Below are 18,000 nucleotides of genomic sequence, written 5' to 3'. Positions count from 1 at the left end.
CTGGTGGTCCTCCATCCACACCTTGATTGACCTGGCTGTGTGGCATGGAGCATGGTCCTGCTGGAAAAACCAATCCTCAGAGTTGGGGAACATTGTCAGAGCAGAAGGAAGCAAGTTTTCTTCCAGGACAACCTTGTACTTGGCTTGATTCATGCATCCTTCACAAAGACAAATCTGCCAGATTCCAGCCTTGCTGAAGCACCCCCAGATGAGTCAAATTTTCAGCTTTGCCCAACACCTGGTCGTCTAATGGTTAGATGGAGACCTGGAGAGGCCTACAAGCCACAGTGTCTCGCACCCACTGTGAAATGTGGTGGAGGATCGGTGATGATCTGGGGGTGCTTCAGCAAGGCTGGAATCGGGCAGCTTTGGCATGAATCAAGCCAAGTACAGGGTTGTCCTGGAAGAAAACTTGCTTCCTTCTGCTCTGACAATGTTCCCCAACAGTTAATGTAATTGATAACTGAGATTTTGTCAACTTCTTCAGACAATATAAAAACATATTATTTTATATATACTTTTAAATCACAGTTAGTTTGCAGGCTTTTATCTTTTTTAGCTGAATAATGCATTGTGCTTCAAAAAAAGAATAAAAGTGAGATACATATTTTTTTTTATAAAAATGTATGCAAAATAAACCCAATATTGAACTTTTATGGAATCCAAAACTCTGTGTATATATATATATATATATATATATATATATATATATATATATATATATATATATATATATATATATATATATATATCAAATCAGAAAAAATTAAATATTTTAAGAACCATTTCAACAGTTCATAAGAATTTTAATACAACATTTTAAACTATTTAGTCAAAAATCCTGCTTAATATCAGTATGACGGTGTTGACATGTACTTGACAAAGTTGATGCAAAGTCTGACAGAGGTGACTATACAGGAACACAAAGACTTTCTCATTAAAACTTAAAACAGTAGTTTATTAAAAAAGTTTAGATCAAGCTGTAGCAGAGTGATGTGCTGAGCTTCCCCCACCCTCAATCACATTATTTACTCAGGAACACAGAGGTTAAATCGCAGGACAACAGCACTTGGTCGTGTTCACAGGTATTAATATTTATTGTGGCACTGGATACTGCACACAAATTACAACTGACTAACACAGACTAGCAGGTTGTACCTTCAATGACTGACATTCCCCAGACAGGATTACGACTGACCTAATAATCCTCTCTCCCAAGGAAAGACACAGCATTTTATAATCCCCAGCCCCGCCTAACCCTTACAGGATCAATTACTCAATAAACATCTTCACCTGGAATGATTTTATACAAAAATAAACTCTTATTTAACATTCATACTTTTACAATAAAACATTCATATATTTTACATTACACATGTTTCTTCTCATTTATACATATTTGTTTAACCTGCATGAATATCGTCTTTATTTACAACAAAATCGTTTTACTATTTTATTGCTTACTCGTTATTATCATTGTCATTATTATTCTTTTGTCCTTAACTGTTACCAGTAAAGACTGAAAATTAGCATTACCCCTTCTATTGGAAGATTACCGAACATATGGCTATAACAAACAGTAGGTTATGGATGTAACCCCGGTTTCCTGAAAGAGAAGATAACCGGCAATGATACTTTTGGGATATGCCTGCTTGTCAGGTATTCGCTGAGCATTTTATATCAAAGCTGCTGACAGGCCCCTCTGCAGAGTGATGTCCTCGGTCCCGCCTCACCGAGGTAATAAATAGTCACTGAGAGGAGATCTCAGCCTCTTTTGCATTGAATCTGCGAATGTGAGTGATGCGACCTTACAAGGTTGGCGGTCATCTTCTCTTTCAGGGGACCGGGGTTACATCCGTAACCTACCGTTCCCTTTCAATTCGAAGATGACAGCCAATGATACTTTTGGGAAAGTATACCAGAGCCGTCGTGAGGGAGAATGAAACCGTGTCCATAATCCAATGGGACAGTCGCTTAGAGAGGGCTTGACCTTGGTCCGTTCACCATGGCAAACGAAGAGCTTGTCAGACTGGTGCAGCGCTCTCGTTCTATCCACATAGCATCTCAATGTCTGAACTGCGCAGAGGGAATCTAATCTCCTATCTGACTCCTCCGTGAAGGGAGGGGGATGGAAAGCCTCTAGTTCCACTGAGTGATTGAAGTGAAACGCTGTAATCACCTTAGGGAGGAAAGCTGGGGTCGTGCACAACGATACCCTGTTTCCATCGTCCCAAACGCGCATACAAGAACTGTGCACAGACAGTGCCTGTAGCTCACTGACCTGCTTAACGAAGGTGATAGTTAACAAAAAGTCTGTCTTCATAGAGAGATATTTCAAGTCTATGGTATTTATGGGCTCAAACGGGGCCTTAGTAAGAGCCTCCAGTACCACGTCTAGACTCCATTCGGGGAGGGCGTCCTTTATAGGAGGACGTAACCACTGAGCACCCTTTAGCAAACAGGTCACCATTACATGAGTGCCCGGGGATACTGAGTCGATGGGAACATGGCAAGCAGATATGGCTGCTAGGTACACTTTCATTTAATCGCCTCTAGAAGATCTTGCAGAAACTGTAAAATAACTGCTATAGGGCAATACATGGGATCATGGCCTCAGGCCATGCACCAGTTTTTAAAATATTTCCACTTATAGGCGTACAACACTCTTATGGAAAAGCTCTAGCATGCTGCAGTGTGCTCACTACTGCGCCTGAGAGCCCTAGGGTGGACAGACAATCCCATTCAGGGGCCAGACCCACAGTTGGAGTCTGCCCGGTTCTGGGTGCCAGAGGGTGCCTTTTTCCTGACTGAGGAGATCCATGTGCAGTGGGATACCCCAGGGCTGGCCTCGCAGTAGCTAGCAGAGGTTCGAACAACAGGTTCTCCTGGGGTCCACCAGGAGAACTGTCACTTCCTCTCTCCTGACTTTCTCGAGGAAGGCAGGAAGCAGCGGTATAGACGGGAAAGTGTATAAAGGCGCTTTGGGCCATTTGTGCACTAGGGTGTTGACGCCTAATTGACCCCTGCAGCTGCGGAGGGAGAACCACAGAGGGCAATGGTTTGTCTCTGCCATGGCAAAGAGGTCGACCTGGGCTTCCCCAAAGCATTCCCAAATGCGCTGCACCCAGTTCGCCACTCCCGGGAGATGTACAGCCCGGAGGGACAAGAGGTGTCACTGTGCCCAGATCAGCAGCTGAAAGGCTATGCGGTGTAACCCTGGGGACCGACCCACTACCATGTGGTTCACGTATGCAACACTGACATGTTGTCCGTGTTGCAGAGCGAGGTGGACTGCTCTCAGATCTAGCGCATTTATGTGCAGGGACATCCAGCGGCCCGACCAGGATCCGCTGACTCCTCTGTCTGCCCAGACTGCCCCCCAACCGCACTTGGATGCATCTGTCATCACCACTTGCGGTTGTAAATGAATACCTTAAGTAGAACCCCTCTTTTTGAGAGTTGTGTTCTATGAGATGGATGGCTTGTTTGAGAAGCAATTTCTCTACTTCTTGCCTGAGTGCCAAAGCCTTTTTGAAAAATGCAAAACTAGACATCAACTTCAAAATCTGGAATGAAATCCTTTTTCGGTGGATCCCAAAAATACCAGAGTTAAAAAAAAAAGCATCAATATATCTAGATCAGTGTGTTGGCCTCTGCTGGCTTGTACAAATCAAAAGACAAGGAAAACAAACATGACAGCTCACAAAATGGACAAACCTATCAAAGCCATGTTCAGATATATAAAATGTGAAATTAAAGAGCTAGGTAGCAGTCTATTAAGATGTTCATCCTCTACAAAATCCATTACTACTGAAGAGATGCTATATATCTCTCATGCTGCTTGCAAGAATAGGACAGCCATTTCCAGTCAACTTAACAAGCACATCTATGAGGGGACAGAAACACATCTCTTCTACCTTTGACATTTAACTTTCAGGTGTTGATGTTTGACATCTACCATGATCAATGGAGTAACTTTGGCTTCAAAAGTGGGGGTTGGGATGACAGTTTCTGTAGCTAGGGCATGCATGAAGATTATTCTATCTGAAATAATAAAGTATGTTACAAACAAGTATGTGGCAGGGTAGAAGAGAACCCTGTAGGTAATTAGTGAGGCAGGGCAATGCCCTGCTTGTAAGTAAATGTATTTGTGTTTATTTATGAAAAAAGAATGGCTTATGGCTGTAAACTCTTGCAAATTGTGGCCATCTCCAAATTGATTAATTTGTTGTTAATTTGGAGGTGGCCACGTGTATATAAACATGTGTATTTGAGGTGGGTGTTCAGAGAGTGAGAAGTAAAAGAAAGTAAAAAGAAAATACCACTGCTAGTCTTGCTGGAAGGACCAGCATGGTACTTATGTTTTGTTAAAGGGTTTTGTGTTCGAGACCTGTTTTTGTTTTAAACATTTATTTTAGCTCTGTGAGCAGTGCTGTTTTCTTGTCTAAACTTTTTTTGTTGATTTAATAAATCTGCACACCACCACTTCCACTCGCAGTACATGTCTGTGTCTCAGTCAGCTTCCTGATCTGGGTACGTCACCACAAAGTCATCCTGACACAAAGTATAACAAAATATTGCATCCCTTGTATGTCTAATTAAAAGATCCAAAGACATTAATATGTTTTGTAAAATGTGACCAAGAGTGAGTTTTTAGAACATTGATAAATAGAGATGCTAAAGTCTGTGCAATGTATTTAAACATGCAAAATAATTTAGAATCAGTAATATATCGTGATCAATTTGGTATAATAATTGTGTAAAAAGTTATTGGTAATGTATTTAGTTTGTGTTGATGTCTATGTCATTTTGCTGTTTTAAGTTTACTGTTTCAATTTAAAATTAACAGTTACTGTATGTAGACAGAAACCTCAGTGTGACATTAGTAAATGACACGAGCTATGGTGAATTACAAACTTAAACCATTTTCCTGTGTTTTGGATACAGCCACGTAGTGCGTCCTCTATGTCCATTCGTTTGTCATTTTCCCCAACATTACTGTGATCTCAGGCTGTATACAAATGTGTCAGCTGGAGTCTTTAAACTACGTGCCACGTATGTTCACTTCTCATTGGTCAGTTTCCCTAGTTAAGGTAAAACATCATCTCATGATCTGGCTCCAGTGATCCCGGATCAGATCCCATTTTTCTTCCCATTGACTTTTATACTGACTAGTGATTATACCAATAAATGATAGTGAAATACAAGTTTTAGTACTCCTGCAATGTGAGGGGGACATTTCCCCATCATTGAAAAAGTGAGGGGGGCATGTCCCCCATGTAAATTACACCTATGATCGTGATGACTTTAGCGAAGCACCAGTGCTTGTCATGAATGTCTGTATTCTTTACACTTCTGGTGTCATTTCCTCAGTTCTCTCCCGCTGTTTACATTTTACTTGTTTTAAGTCACATTTTGGGTCTAAAATGGTCTCTTTGTTTAAGCATTGTTGACATGTTTGAAGATAGCATGCTTCACTTGCTGGAGAGTAGCACACTAAATGAAAGCTGTCTTCAAGTCTCGTTGATTGCACAGATCCAGAGGATTTAATAACCTCGAGCATTAAAGCTGCATTTTAATGGTACTGACATAGAAATGTTTTGTGTGGTTTTGGGTGCAGTTACATAAAAGGGCTTTAGAGCACAGAATTTGTGTTTTCAAGTAAGTATTATTCTTGTTAGAATAATTGATACTTAAAGTTGGCAAGCCTGCTTTGTCCCAAAGCTCAAGAATCAGTGTACTGTAAAATAAACATGATTAGTAGTATTTGGTGCAGCTCTCCCCTTTTCTCCCATGCTAGGTTATAATGCTTGATCATATGTATATGTGGTTTAGAGTGCTTTACCACTACATATGTGGAGGATTTTCTTTGCTACATGTAAAGACGCACCTCGTGTGCATTTAGGTACCAGAGTTTGGTATGAAAACTCAAACACTGAGCTGCGTTTAAAAGTTCCATTGTGGTCCATTATCTCCGTCGCTTCACACTCCAGTAGCTTTCCGATTACTCATTAACGCGACTGCGTGGATTCCAGAAAATGATGTCACCTGGTTTGTCAGCCCAGACTTCTTTAACAAGCGATTAGATGAAGAGCCCTCGTAAAAATTGCTATCATGAATGCATAATATATTACTGCAGGGTTTTATCAACTCGGACAACTACCGCAGTGGCGTGGTGCTTCATCATCATGAACTCATAAATATGAAGATACAACCGCGGGTGAAAACAAACAAACAAACAAACAAAAAAAAACCCTCAACTGTAAATAGACTACCTGCATTACTTCCTTCTTCAAAATAATACAGAATTATTTTTTCTCTTTATTTTATTTTATATTAAAACAAAGTGACAATTTTATGCGAGTCAAATACAAAAAGTCTTGCTTTATTTGGTGTCGGTAAAGCTGGTCATTTATGGAAATTATCTTGACTTTTGACTGTTTAACATTTTAATTTGAATTGCAATAATGACTAGCTTACTAAATACCTAACTATATTACTATGTCGTCGTGTGTACCCCCCCCCCCCCCAAAAAAAAAAAAAAAAATTAAAAAAATTAAAAAAAACCCAGCTCAACAATAGCATGCAAAAAAAAAAACTTACTTCAAACTTCAATACAAAATAATATCCATTTACTACATGTTTCCAATAGAGAAGATTTCTTCTGCTGCTTGTAACTAGCATCAACCACAAGGCAGTAATGAATTTGTGTGTGCCTCCCAAACAAACACAGCTCATTAGCCCCATCAGTAACCCTTTCAGCGGGTCTGATGGATGTGTAGGGCGGGATAACAGCCTTCCTTAGCCGATACACACTGCCTAGCCAGACCTACTATTACACTTTCCCTTGTACTCTGCCTCGGGAAATTTCCTACTGATTTGCATGAAAACAAGTAAAAGTTCAACAGTTTTTTTCTCTTCCTTTTTTTCCAGAAAGTCCGAGTGGAGTGCTAAAGTGATTAAAGTCCCACTAGAGAAACGGCTCAGCCAATGGCAGGGCTTGAAGCTGTTTATAACGGGGAGGGCCGTTCCTATGGTGTTAACGCAAGCCTGCTGGTTCAGGTATATTAAACCCCCAGAGACGCTTTTGGACCGCAGTGAATAGCCTATCCGTGCAGCCTCAAGAACTCGATTTTCAAAGGGGGGAATTTATTTGGATTTTAAATCAGACCAGCTGGTTGAAGAAGGAAGGCTTCCAGAAGTTTATTTAAGAAGGTTGTGGAAAGTTAATTTGCCAAAAAAAAAAAAAAAAAAGAAAAAAAAGTTGAGTACATACATTTTGATTTATTATTATAATTGTTGTCATTGCTAATAGTATAGTTGTTTTCGTGTTGGTACTGTAGAATGTCGTTATTACTAAGGTCTTAGCTACATTTGTAAACTTAGATTATTGTAAAGTTAGGAACCGAAGGGTTTATATCTTACATTTTCTGTACCTCAATAATAATAATCATTTTATTTGTGCGAGCAAGTCGTTTATTCTGTCGTGATATTTGTTACACATTAATTATTATTATTTATTTCTTAGCTGACGCCCTTATCCAGGGCGACTTACAATTGTTACAAGATATCACATTATTTTTACATACAATGACCCATTTATACAGTTGGGTTTTTACTGAAGCAATCTAGGTAAAGTACCTTGCTCAAGGCTACACGCAGTGTCCCCACCGGGATTGAACCCACGACCCTCTGGTCAAGAGTCCAGAGCCCTGGACTCTATTAAGCATAATTAAGTTATCGGTTTATAGTTGACAACTTTTGTATCATCTGATCTGATAAATTAAAAAAAGTAGCAAGTTTTTATTTGTTTTTCTCAGCTAGAATAGTTTAATTTAATATAGCCTACCTTTGCCAAAATGAAATCCCTGAAATACATGATTCTACATGGCAAGGATTAATGTGATATTATCTGTTATCCCAATCACAAAATACTAAGTTATAGGGAACATTATAAATTGCATCCATTAAAAAAATCAACTTGACCACAATTAAACAGCAAAATCAATCACTGGGCTTTGGCTAAGTAGCCATTTCACAGATGTTCTCTTAAGACATTCAATATTTGACTGCATTCACATTTAGGCTGATGAAGCTTCTGGTGAAAAATTATAGAATTGTGTTCTGACATCTTAAAACATTTCTGTATGTTTGTGCTTTGTATACAAATCCGTAGGATGGGAATACATGGGCAGTTGGTCTAGCTTTAATCCTTAAGGTAAAATTTCTAAAAACCTTAAGGCAAGTCAAAAGTTGTGGCTACTGCTTCCATTAGTGTAATTACATTGGCAGTATGTACTACTCATTGACTAGCATCATCACCAGGATTTAAAGCAGAGAGGTGGGTTTAATTGGCTCACAAAAATGACGGCATAGATTGACATTCACCGTTTCCATTCTCAAGACTGAACTCATTGGAAATTACTGAATGGGGCTGGACTGTCCATGATTGGTCCAGCAAACCCCACATCCTACACAGGATATTAATGATTTGTAACTTTTTTGTATTTTTAATGGGGGAAGGAACGCTGTCCTAAAGAATATTTAGTATAAAATAATTAAGTATGTTGAAGATTTTCAGTGAGTTATTAGCTGTGTTTTAGCTCCCTATATGGGTCAAATGGAGTGCATGTGCTGAGCTTTTTTTTTGTTTTTAATGCTACATCAATGTAATGCTTCCTCACAACACTGCACAAATTGAAACAATAGGGCCCTATTCAAAAATCTTAGCGCTATTAAAAAATATTTTAAACAAATAAAGTTACATTTTCTTGACTGTTTAGACTGAGGTTATTTCTTGAATACAAAACATTTCTTAATGTCTCAAAAGAGACATCAAAAAAACAAAATCATCTTTATATAAAGTCAGCTTTCACTGTACAGCATTATTAACACTCTGACTCCATAGCCATACAATAGGAAAGCAGGGCACTAGTGCAAATACCTCCTGTGATAAAAAGTATTTTTTGATTTCTCCAGGTGTGGAACGGAAGGAGTCTCCAAACAGAATTAAGACCTGCGCAGAAATGGCTGAGAACTGGCACCTGAGCTTCCTGGAGGAGGAGGCAATAGCAGCAGCGACAGCGGCCCTGACCTCGGTGGACGAAAGCAGCAGCAGCAGCAGCTCAGTCAACCTGGACGACAGTCTAACCAGCCTGCAATGGCTCCAGGAGTTTTCCATCATCAACTCTGATGGAAACCAGCACGTGAGAACAGCCCAGCCCAGTCGTGACCTGAATGGGTACCTGGAGGGCTCAGAGGGGCCTTCCTCACCCCTCGCTGCCGACCCGGCCTCCAGGGGCATGCCTCACACCCCCGGCAAGCCCACCTCCTCGGCCTCCATCTGCCGAACCGCCCAACACCCTGGCCTGGGACCCCAGGGGGAGCCCCTGGATGAGGTGGACTACCGGACCAACCCTCACATCAAGCCCCCCTATTCCTACGCCACTCTCATCTGCATGGCCATGCAGGCCAGCAAGAAGAGCAAGATCATGCTGTCTGACATCTACAAGTGGATCACAGACAACTACTGCTACTTCAAACACGCTGACCCAACCTGGCAGGTGAGAAGGTGTAGCATTATTATATATTATAGCATTTTAAGTCACTGAAAATATAAACAGTCAGATGAACCATTTTGCAATTTCATAAAGAAATAACGTAATGTGGTCTATTCTCTTGGTCTGTGTTGAATCTTAATACCATCACCAGTCAAATCAATTTGTTGTTTCTGAAAGTAACTCTTTGAATAATATTGTAACTATATTCCAAACTACATTGACAACAGATGCTTTCTAAGTGAGCATGTTTACTGTAAATCTCCAGAGATAGCATAAATACACTATATTCAACAAGGGGTTTATTTTCTTCAATGTCTCCTCCCAAGTACAATCTAGTACAATTTGTGCTGAGTTGCTATGGCTACTCCTATGAAGTCTTCTTTGGTGAGTGCCAATGATTGTCAGTTTGACGCACCAGACAAGTTTTGCTTTTGGTTTTCCCATGTACAGCGGTTTAGACTTCTCTTCAGTGTGTGCATTAAAAATACTACTTGACATTCACTTCACAGAAGGCAAAATGTTTACAGTTCCGAGAGCTCCAGTGCTGTCTCCTTTTCACTACCAGAAAAGATGTACTGCCCACTTATAACAAGTTATCACAATTAACAGGAATCCCAGACTGTAAAACTTCCCAATTATTCACCTAGTCTTTCCATGGAGGAATGCATGACTGACAGAAAGACCCTTGATAATAGAATGTGTGAGACCCTCTTTCTCGTAAACTCTGCTGTGTATATCGTACCCTCAGAGCCAGGCTGCTGCTTTATTTTAAAAGTATTTCTCTGTGCGTGAAACAGCAGTCTGTCTCTGGGGATGGAAAATACTAGTAGCAGTCTTGCAAAAGAGTGTGATATAAATGTGTCATTCTGGCTATGGGGGGATGCAATATAAAACATTTTATTAATCTGGTCTTTTCTCTGACCACTTGACCAAGCAACCTCTTATTATTAGTTTATTTAGCAGACGCCTTTATCCAAGGCGACTTACAGAGACTAGGGTGTGTGAACTATGCATCAGCTGCAGAGTCACTTACAATTACATCTCACCCGAAAGACGGAGCAGAAGGAGGTTAAGTGACTTGCTCAGGGTCACACAATGAGTCAGTGGCTGAGGTGGGATTTGAACCGGGGACCTTGTGGTTGCAAGCCCTTTTCTTTAACCACTGGACCACACAGCCTCCTGTCCCAGATTAAACATTAATAGGTTCATTAATGATTTGTAGACTTTTAATTGACTGTACCTATAAAGGAAATGGTGATTAAGGAAGATTATTTGATGTGCTGCAGCGCACATTGATTTTTTTTTAAATGTCCTTTCCCAGTCCGTAAGGCAGTCAGGGGTGCACAGCTGATGTGATGATGTGAAATTATTCTAGAATTTGGAGCTGGTTGTATTAAGCGTGGCCATCCAGAGGTAGCCTTTAGTGGGAGCCAGTGTGTGCTTTGGAAAGGGGCCAACGTGCAGGCAGGACCCCAGGGGGAGGGGATGGTGGGTCTCTGAGAGGCTTGGTATTTTAGGAGGGCTGGGCTGCCACGGCTGTGCTGCATTGAGACAAGGGGCTGTGGGTAATCAGGCATAGTGGTATCAGAGCAACAGAGAGGCTTTGCACGCTATCACCTACTGGTCATGTCTTCACACAGGGTGAATCTTTACTGCAAACTTTTTTTTCATCTTATAATTTGAGGATATTTATACACTGGAGCCCTTTCAGTGTGGAAGGTTTTTTCTAAAGGGCTCTTGCTGGGATAAAGAAGTGTAAACAGTGGAGAGCTCCTTTTAAAAGAAACAGACTTTGAGTAACATGAAAACATTCACCCAGGATACTAGGACCTGTTTGTCTACTAGACTAAGGAGTTTCTTTAATGAATCTTTAAGGTATAAAATGGGTACTTCTTGAACTACTGCAGGCAAAAATCTATAAATACACATCAACTGGTATGACAACATGATTATATAGGTCAAAAACAAATATGCTTTTATTAATTATTATGGTTATTATTAATTAATATCTTTGTAATGGCTTCAAGGAGTCTCAACTGAATTCTTAGTTAACCGTTCATTTCTCTTGTGTTGCAGAATTCCATCCGTCACAACCTGTCCCTCAATAAGTGCTTCATCAAAGTCCCGCGGGAGAAGGACGAGCCCGGCAAAGGTGGCTTTTGGAAGATCGACCCCCAGTACGCAGACAGGCTTCTCAGTGGGGCCTTCAAGAAGAGGAGAATGCCCCCAGTTCATATCAACCCTGCCTTCCAGACCAGGATGCGTCAGCCCAGCTTAGCCAACATTGCTGATGTGATGACCAGCCAGCTGTGCGTGAGCCAGGAGTCCCAGCAGCTCTTGAAGGAGTTTGAAGAAGTCACCAGTGACCAGAACTGGGATCTGTCAGAGATGGGGAAAGTCGGCCACAAGAGGAAGCAGCCCCTGCCCAAGAGGATGATGGTCAAGGCCCCACGCCGCTTCAGCTCACCCCTTCTCACCACGGAGGAGCAGAAGGAACTGGGCTCCCTGAAGGGCGATTTTGACTGGGATGCCATTCTGGACTCTGCGCTCTCCAGTGACCTCAGTGAAGAACTTGAACACATGCCTCCACTGAGCCCCATCCCTGGAGAGGTGAACCTGACCGTCCGGGGCACACACATTGACCGGCCTCAGCAGTGGAGCCCACTAGAGCCCGGTGGCCACATAGACCACATCCTGACCCAAACCAACCAGGGCAACCTAGACTTTGATGAGGAGACCTTCCTGGCCACTGCTTTCCTGCAGAACCCCTGGGAGGAAGGCAGGAACGACTTTCTATCCAACTCTGCGGTCAACCTGGACCAACTGTTTGAACTGGATGACTCCTTCTCATGCAGTAGGATAGAGGCATTTCTATGAAGCATGCTGTGATGGAGCAAGCCCCATCCCATTAGTGAAAAATGAAAGAAAACAGAGTACAAATAAAAGTTCTAACTTGGGGCTTCCTTTTGTATTAAAATACAGAATAAAGACTGTTTTAACAAGGAACTGAAATATGTATCTCTGACTGTGAACACAAACCCTGATAACATATAACATCAAGGTAACTAATAAATGTACTTACCTGTTTTTGTACAAGGGATGTTCTGCCATTTGAAACCTGTGAGAAAGAACAGCATACTTGGTTAAAAGGATATACTGAATGCTTGACGCATCTCCCTGAAAAGGTGCACATTTTCAGAGAGGTATGCTGACGGTGATAAGTATTGGGCTGGAAGGAACGGATTCTGCCTAAGCTGGAGGAGTCAGATGATACTGAGCAGTATCTGACCACTTTTGGGAGCATGGTGACAGCCTGTGCATTGGACAAAAAACATTGGGCCATACGGCTAGTTCCTCTCCTTACCGGCAAAGCCAGCAGAGCGTTTGTAGCCATGAACACTGAGGAAACCGTGGACTATTCTAAAGTGAAGGCAGTTATATTAAAGAAATATGAAATTAATGTGGACACTTACCTAAAGCGTTTTCGGTCCATGAACGTTTTGTCAGGTGAAACTCCCAAAGAACTTTATGTCCACACTAAACAGGAGGTCGGAGAAATTATCATCCTGGAGCAGTTACTGAGGATGGTCAACCCGGAGGTGTACGTCTGAATTAAGGAGCACGATCCCTCTTCAGCCCTGGAAGCTGCCCTGCTGACTGAGATTTTTGTGTCGGTGTGTAGAGGACAGAAGACCTACCACTACACCTGAGGGACCAGGGAAGGTTCTGGTTATGTTAAAGTAAAAACTGATCCCAATGCAACTGGTAAGCCTAGTGAGAGCAAAGTAGTGTGTTATAACTGTGGACAGGAAGGTCATATTAAGCCTAATTTTAGCTATGTTCCCAGGCGCAGTCTGCCAGGAAAAATAGAAACTGATCAAGCCTTGTTGGATAGTGAGGGATACCTTTGTTCCAAGAGAATATTTTAATGTAGGGGTTACTTTTGGCATTAGGTGTGTCCATGGAGAAGAATGAGCTTATCCCACAGCAGATGTGTATTTGGTTATACAAGATCAAACCTTTCTAGTAACTGTGGGAGTAGTACACGAAGTATCCTACCCTGTAATAATGGGCCAGGACATACCAATTCTTTGGTACACCAAAGCAATCCCTGTAATCTGGCAGTTACTAGGTTTAAAAGTAGACAGCAAGAACCAGGGATTTGGCAAAACATGTCATTCTTTCGTGAACAGGAGCTAGAAGAGAAAGGCAGTGTTAAATGCCATAAATTCAAAAGACGACGGTGCAGGGAAAAATTTTAAGTTACAGTGGCTAAAATAAAGGTACCAGATAACTTGGGGGAGTTTCAAAAGGCTGAGTGTATGCTGCAGCACCTCTCTGCAAATTTAGCAGAAGGTTGAGGGTGAACATTTTAGAGTTGGGGCATACAGTGCCTGGGCCAGCCATCTAGGCAAGCATAAAACTCTTGCACAAATTTTTTGGCCAGGGTTGGCGAGAGAAAACCTTGAGGAGGCACAGAGACGCAAAAAGACCTGGTATGATAAGGCAGCCAGATCGCAATCTTTTAACCCTGGACAGCAAGTTCTACTCCTGTGACCCACCACGGACAGTAAACTTTTAGCCAAGTGGCAAGGCCCTTATGAAGTACTAAGCCGGAAGGCTTCCATCACTTAAGAAATATTTTTGCCAGATCATCAAAAAGAGAGGCAAACCTACTAATGTAAATATTTTAAAGGAATGACACCCAGGGCAGCAGAAAGAGAGCCAACAGATGTTAATCAGGACTGTGGAGGACGAAGAGGAAGAAGAAGAACTATATATTCTGCAGGAGATTTCATAAGTGACGGAGACCAATTACCTGGGATACCATCAGGGTAATAGTGTTCGGTTCCAGTAACCAAGAAACAAGTGCATTCTTTTTTATGACTGATTCCGGGGTTCTCAGCTATAACTGCAGTGTTGACGGATCTGAAAGAAATCCAGCCCCAATAAGGTAAAATGGACTGAGGCCTGTGAGCAAACATTCTTTCAGTTGAAGGAAGCTTTGTGTCAAGACCCTGTACTACAGAGCTCAGATTTTGACCAACCATTCATGGTTCAGATGGATTCATCAGGAGTTGGATTGGGAGCAGTCTTACTACAGGGTGACCAGAAAAAATTGCTACCTGTACTCTACATCAGCAGAAAGCTGTTTCCTAGAGAACTTAACTATTCTTCCATGGAGAAAGAATGTTTGTGGATTAAGTGGGCACTTGACTCACTGAGATACTTTATTGGGCCAAACATTTGTGTTAGAAATGGATCACCGAGCCTTGCAATGGCTGGGCAAAATGAAGGATTCAATGCCTGAATTACTCCATGGTATTTGAGTCAGCAACCATTTTCTTTTGAGGTCAAGTATAGGCCCGGAACCCACAATAAGATTGTGGACTTACTTTCTCGCATTCCTGAGGAACATAAGAACTTGAGGAGGGGAAAATGTGATGGAGGAAGCCAAATCCCATAAGTGAAAAACAAAAGAAAATACAGAATAAAGACTGTTTTAACTAAGAACTGAAATACGAACCTCTGACTGTGAACACAAACCCTGATAACATGTAACTTCATGGTAACTTGTGAAACAGTAGAAATAAATGTACTTACCTGTTGTTGTACAAGAGATGTTCTGCCAGTTGAAACCTGTGAGAAAGAACAGCATACTTGGTTAAAAGGATATACTGAATGCTTGACGCAGTTATCTCACTGAAAAGGAGCACATTTTCAGAGAGATATTCTGACGGTGATAAGTATTAAAATAGTAGGCTACAGCAGTACAGAATATTATTTAATTTCTCTATACTTGTACGTAATTATTCTAGAGAGTGTTGACAATACTACTGAAACCTGTTTAAGTAAAAACCTTGGTTGATTTACACCAGGTTATTTCTTCAATCCTGTAGTAGGATGTTTTTTTTTCTTTTGTAAATAGTTATAATAGTAATAGTAAGTTTTTTTTGTTTGTGTTCACTGAGTTATTTGCTTGATAATAAAATAATTATTTTGGATTGCAATCTACAACTTCTGTTCCTGTCTGCTGTCTACACCTAACATCAGACCCTGGGCCATCACCACATGCCTTCAACTAGGTAGACAATTCATCAATTGTAGGGGACCAGTCTAATCAACAGGAAATCAGTCTGTTGTATCTCAAAAAACTCAGTGGGGTGAGTGGCCTAATAGTGCACTATTATATATATATATATATATATATATATATATATATATATATATATATATATATATATATATATATATATATATATATAACCTAACCTAAATCATTATTTGGTTATACGTTTCTGTGATATGATCTATCTTTTGTGAATATAAGATGTATTAGATAATATATTGGCTTAGTTGAGTATCTTTGGTCTAGAGCAGGGCTTCTCAAACTCGGTCCTGGTTGTCTGCTGGTTTTCATTCCAACTGAGCTCTCAATTACTTAACTAGACCCTTTTTACTTGTTTTCTCCTCTTACAGTTGCAGATTTCAAGTTAGCTATAACATTTTATAAGTAACTTGAACTCTGCAACTGTTTAAGAGCTGAAAACAATTAAAAAGGCCTAATTAAGCAAATCATTAGTTCAATTAAGGGTTGAGTAAGCAGAACCAAAAAGTCATTGCACAGCATTACTTTTACTGTATATGCATTAAAGGAGAAAGGAAAAAGGCTTTTTTTCTATTTTTTTAACATCAGACAAGGAGTACATGTTAAAATTAAAAGGTAAGCAGTGCAGTTTCACTTTACGTTGCCTCTGCCTGTCCTCTGCTGAGTGCTGTGTCTGTTGATTGCTCATTTTCGGTCAATGTAAACGACCTCCACCTTCACAATAAGCTACTGTACTGACCAAATATAAGCTTGGACTGCTGGGGCTTTTGATATCATGGTGGTCACGGGTAAGCCTCTGACATTATCGTGCACATTAAATTATCGCCCACAATACATGTAGCATGCACGGTATGGCATGTAAATTAGCCAAATACTGTGCACGTAAATTAATGTGTTCTCTGTTAGTAAATGGGGCAGTAAATTTAGATTTGTCGCGCACATTAGGCTCACTACGTGCGTGTTAACTCCAAATTTAGTGCCCTTTCGTAAATGAGGCCCAGTGTTCTCCTGCAATTTATATTATTACAGGGGATAAAAAATACAACAGAAATGGCATTCTTATGATTTTGTTTTGAACCGTCTCCATTGTATTTAAACAGCACAGACTGTTCAGTATGTACACCATCATTATTGTCTCTCAGCGTACGTCAAATAAACCTGAGCATTGCCAGTCACAAAAACTGCCTGTGTGTCGCATAACCGGAAAGGATGAGAATGCTTTAATTTATAATGTACAAGCAGTTTGACACTCCCATGCTTCCTTCCTCCAGTCCCTTTGGACTTACAGACACCTTAAGACGTCAAATCGACAGCTTCACAGATCAACATTTTAAAAACAGTTTCCCACCATTCTCTGAAGTACACGGTTTGTTTTTTTGCTGTGAATGTTGTTGTTTTCTAGCCTATAAATTTGCTTCTTTCCTGTTTTACCAGTAATAGGACAACACCTGAGCCATAGGGTGTTATATTGCCTGTAACCCAGGAAGTGAATGTGTAGCCATCAAACTTAGTGTTGTACTTGTTGTTATGGCAAAATACATGGGCTTTACCTGAGTCCAGTCAAGAAAATGCTAATTAAAGCCAAGACAATTACCCCCTTAAGAGATGATTTGATTATTTCATCCTTGGAATACAAGAGTAAAGTACAGTATATATTAAATAACCATCATAGTAGCTAAAACCATTGTGACAATTCCACAGCTATTCCATTGGAATTCTGATGGGTTTATGGCATATTACAATAATGTTTCCTTAGGTAATTGTGGATTTGCTTTTAACACCTGTGTCTTATCCACACAAGAACGAAGAACAGGCGTCAAGGACACACAGCGATGCACTAGGAATGTGATCAAGATCATTGTGAAGGATTTTACCTAGATGTATTTGTAATGATGTCAGACTCATCCCACACCTTATTTACAATGTACACTTTCACCTTCACACGTTTGTATGCATATCAAATGTTCTTATAATACTATAAGTGTTCCGGTGGATACTTCTAATCATGTTGAGTTTATTTATCACGGAGGCGAGCAAAGAGTAACAGAGAAAATGCATGATTAGAGGAATTCACTGAACAATTAATAAAAAAATTGCAAAAGTAACAAACAATTACAAACACCAATAGCATTTAAACATATGTATTTATATATACCCTACAATCATACATACTAAAATACTGTAGTGATCCTGAGGGGAGGGGAGAGAATTAGGATAGTGTGTGTGTGTGTGTGTGTCTTTTATGCAGCTGTGCCTAGATTCGATTGCTAATCAACTATTAAATTTAATTTTGGCACAGTCTGCATGTGAACTAATTGTTCACTTCCCGTG

General features: G+C 40.5%; 1 protein-coding gene across 2 annotated transcripts; it reads left to right on the top strand.

Annotated features, from left to right (window-relative positions):
* Positions 1-7,061: 7,061 nt before the first annotated feature.
* LOC117424272 (forkhead box protein J1-B-like) lies at positions 7,062-15,676 on the top strand. Of its 2 annotated transcripts, none has more exons than XM_034040479.2 (3): positions 7,062-7,215; positions 8,980-9,563; positions 11,637-15,676. In XM_034040479.2, the coding sequence occupies exons 2-3, from the start codon at positions 9,027-9,029 to the stop codon at positions 12,435-12,437; spliced, it is 1,338 nt and encodes a 445-aa protein (XP_033896370.1). In that variant the 5' UTR covers positions 7,062-7,215; positions 8,980-9,026; the 3' UTR covers positions 12,438-15,676. The 2 variants fall into 2 exon arrangements, with proteins under 2 accessions (XP_033896370.1, XP_058848480.1); XM_058992497.1 differs by having other exon boundaries at positions 7,062-7,263.
* Positions 15,677-18,000: the final 2,324 nt, after the last annotated feature.

Source organism: Acipenser ruthenus, chromosome 19, assembly GCF_902713425.1.
Source record: "Acipenser ruthenus chromosome 19, fAciRut3.2 maternal haplotype, whole genome shotgun sequence".
Classification (NCBI taxonomy): Eukaryota; Metazoa; Chordata; class Actinopteri; order Acipenseriformes; family Acipenseridae; genus Acipenser; species Acipenser ruthenus.
Note: the sequence above shows the minus strand (reverse complement) of the source record. Positions and strands in the feature narration are given on the sequence as shown.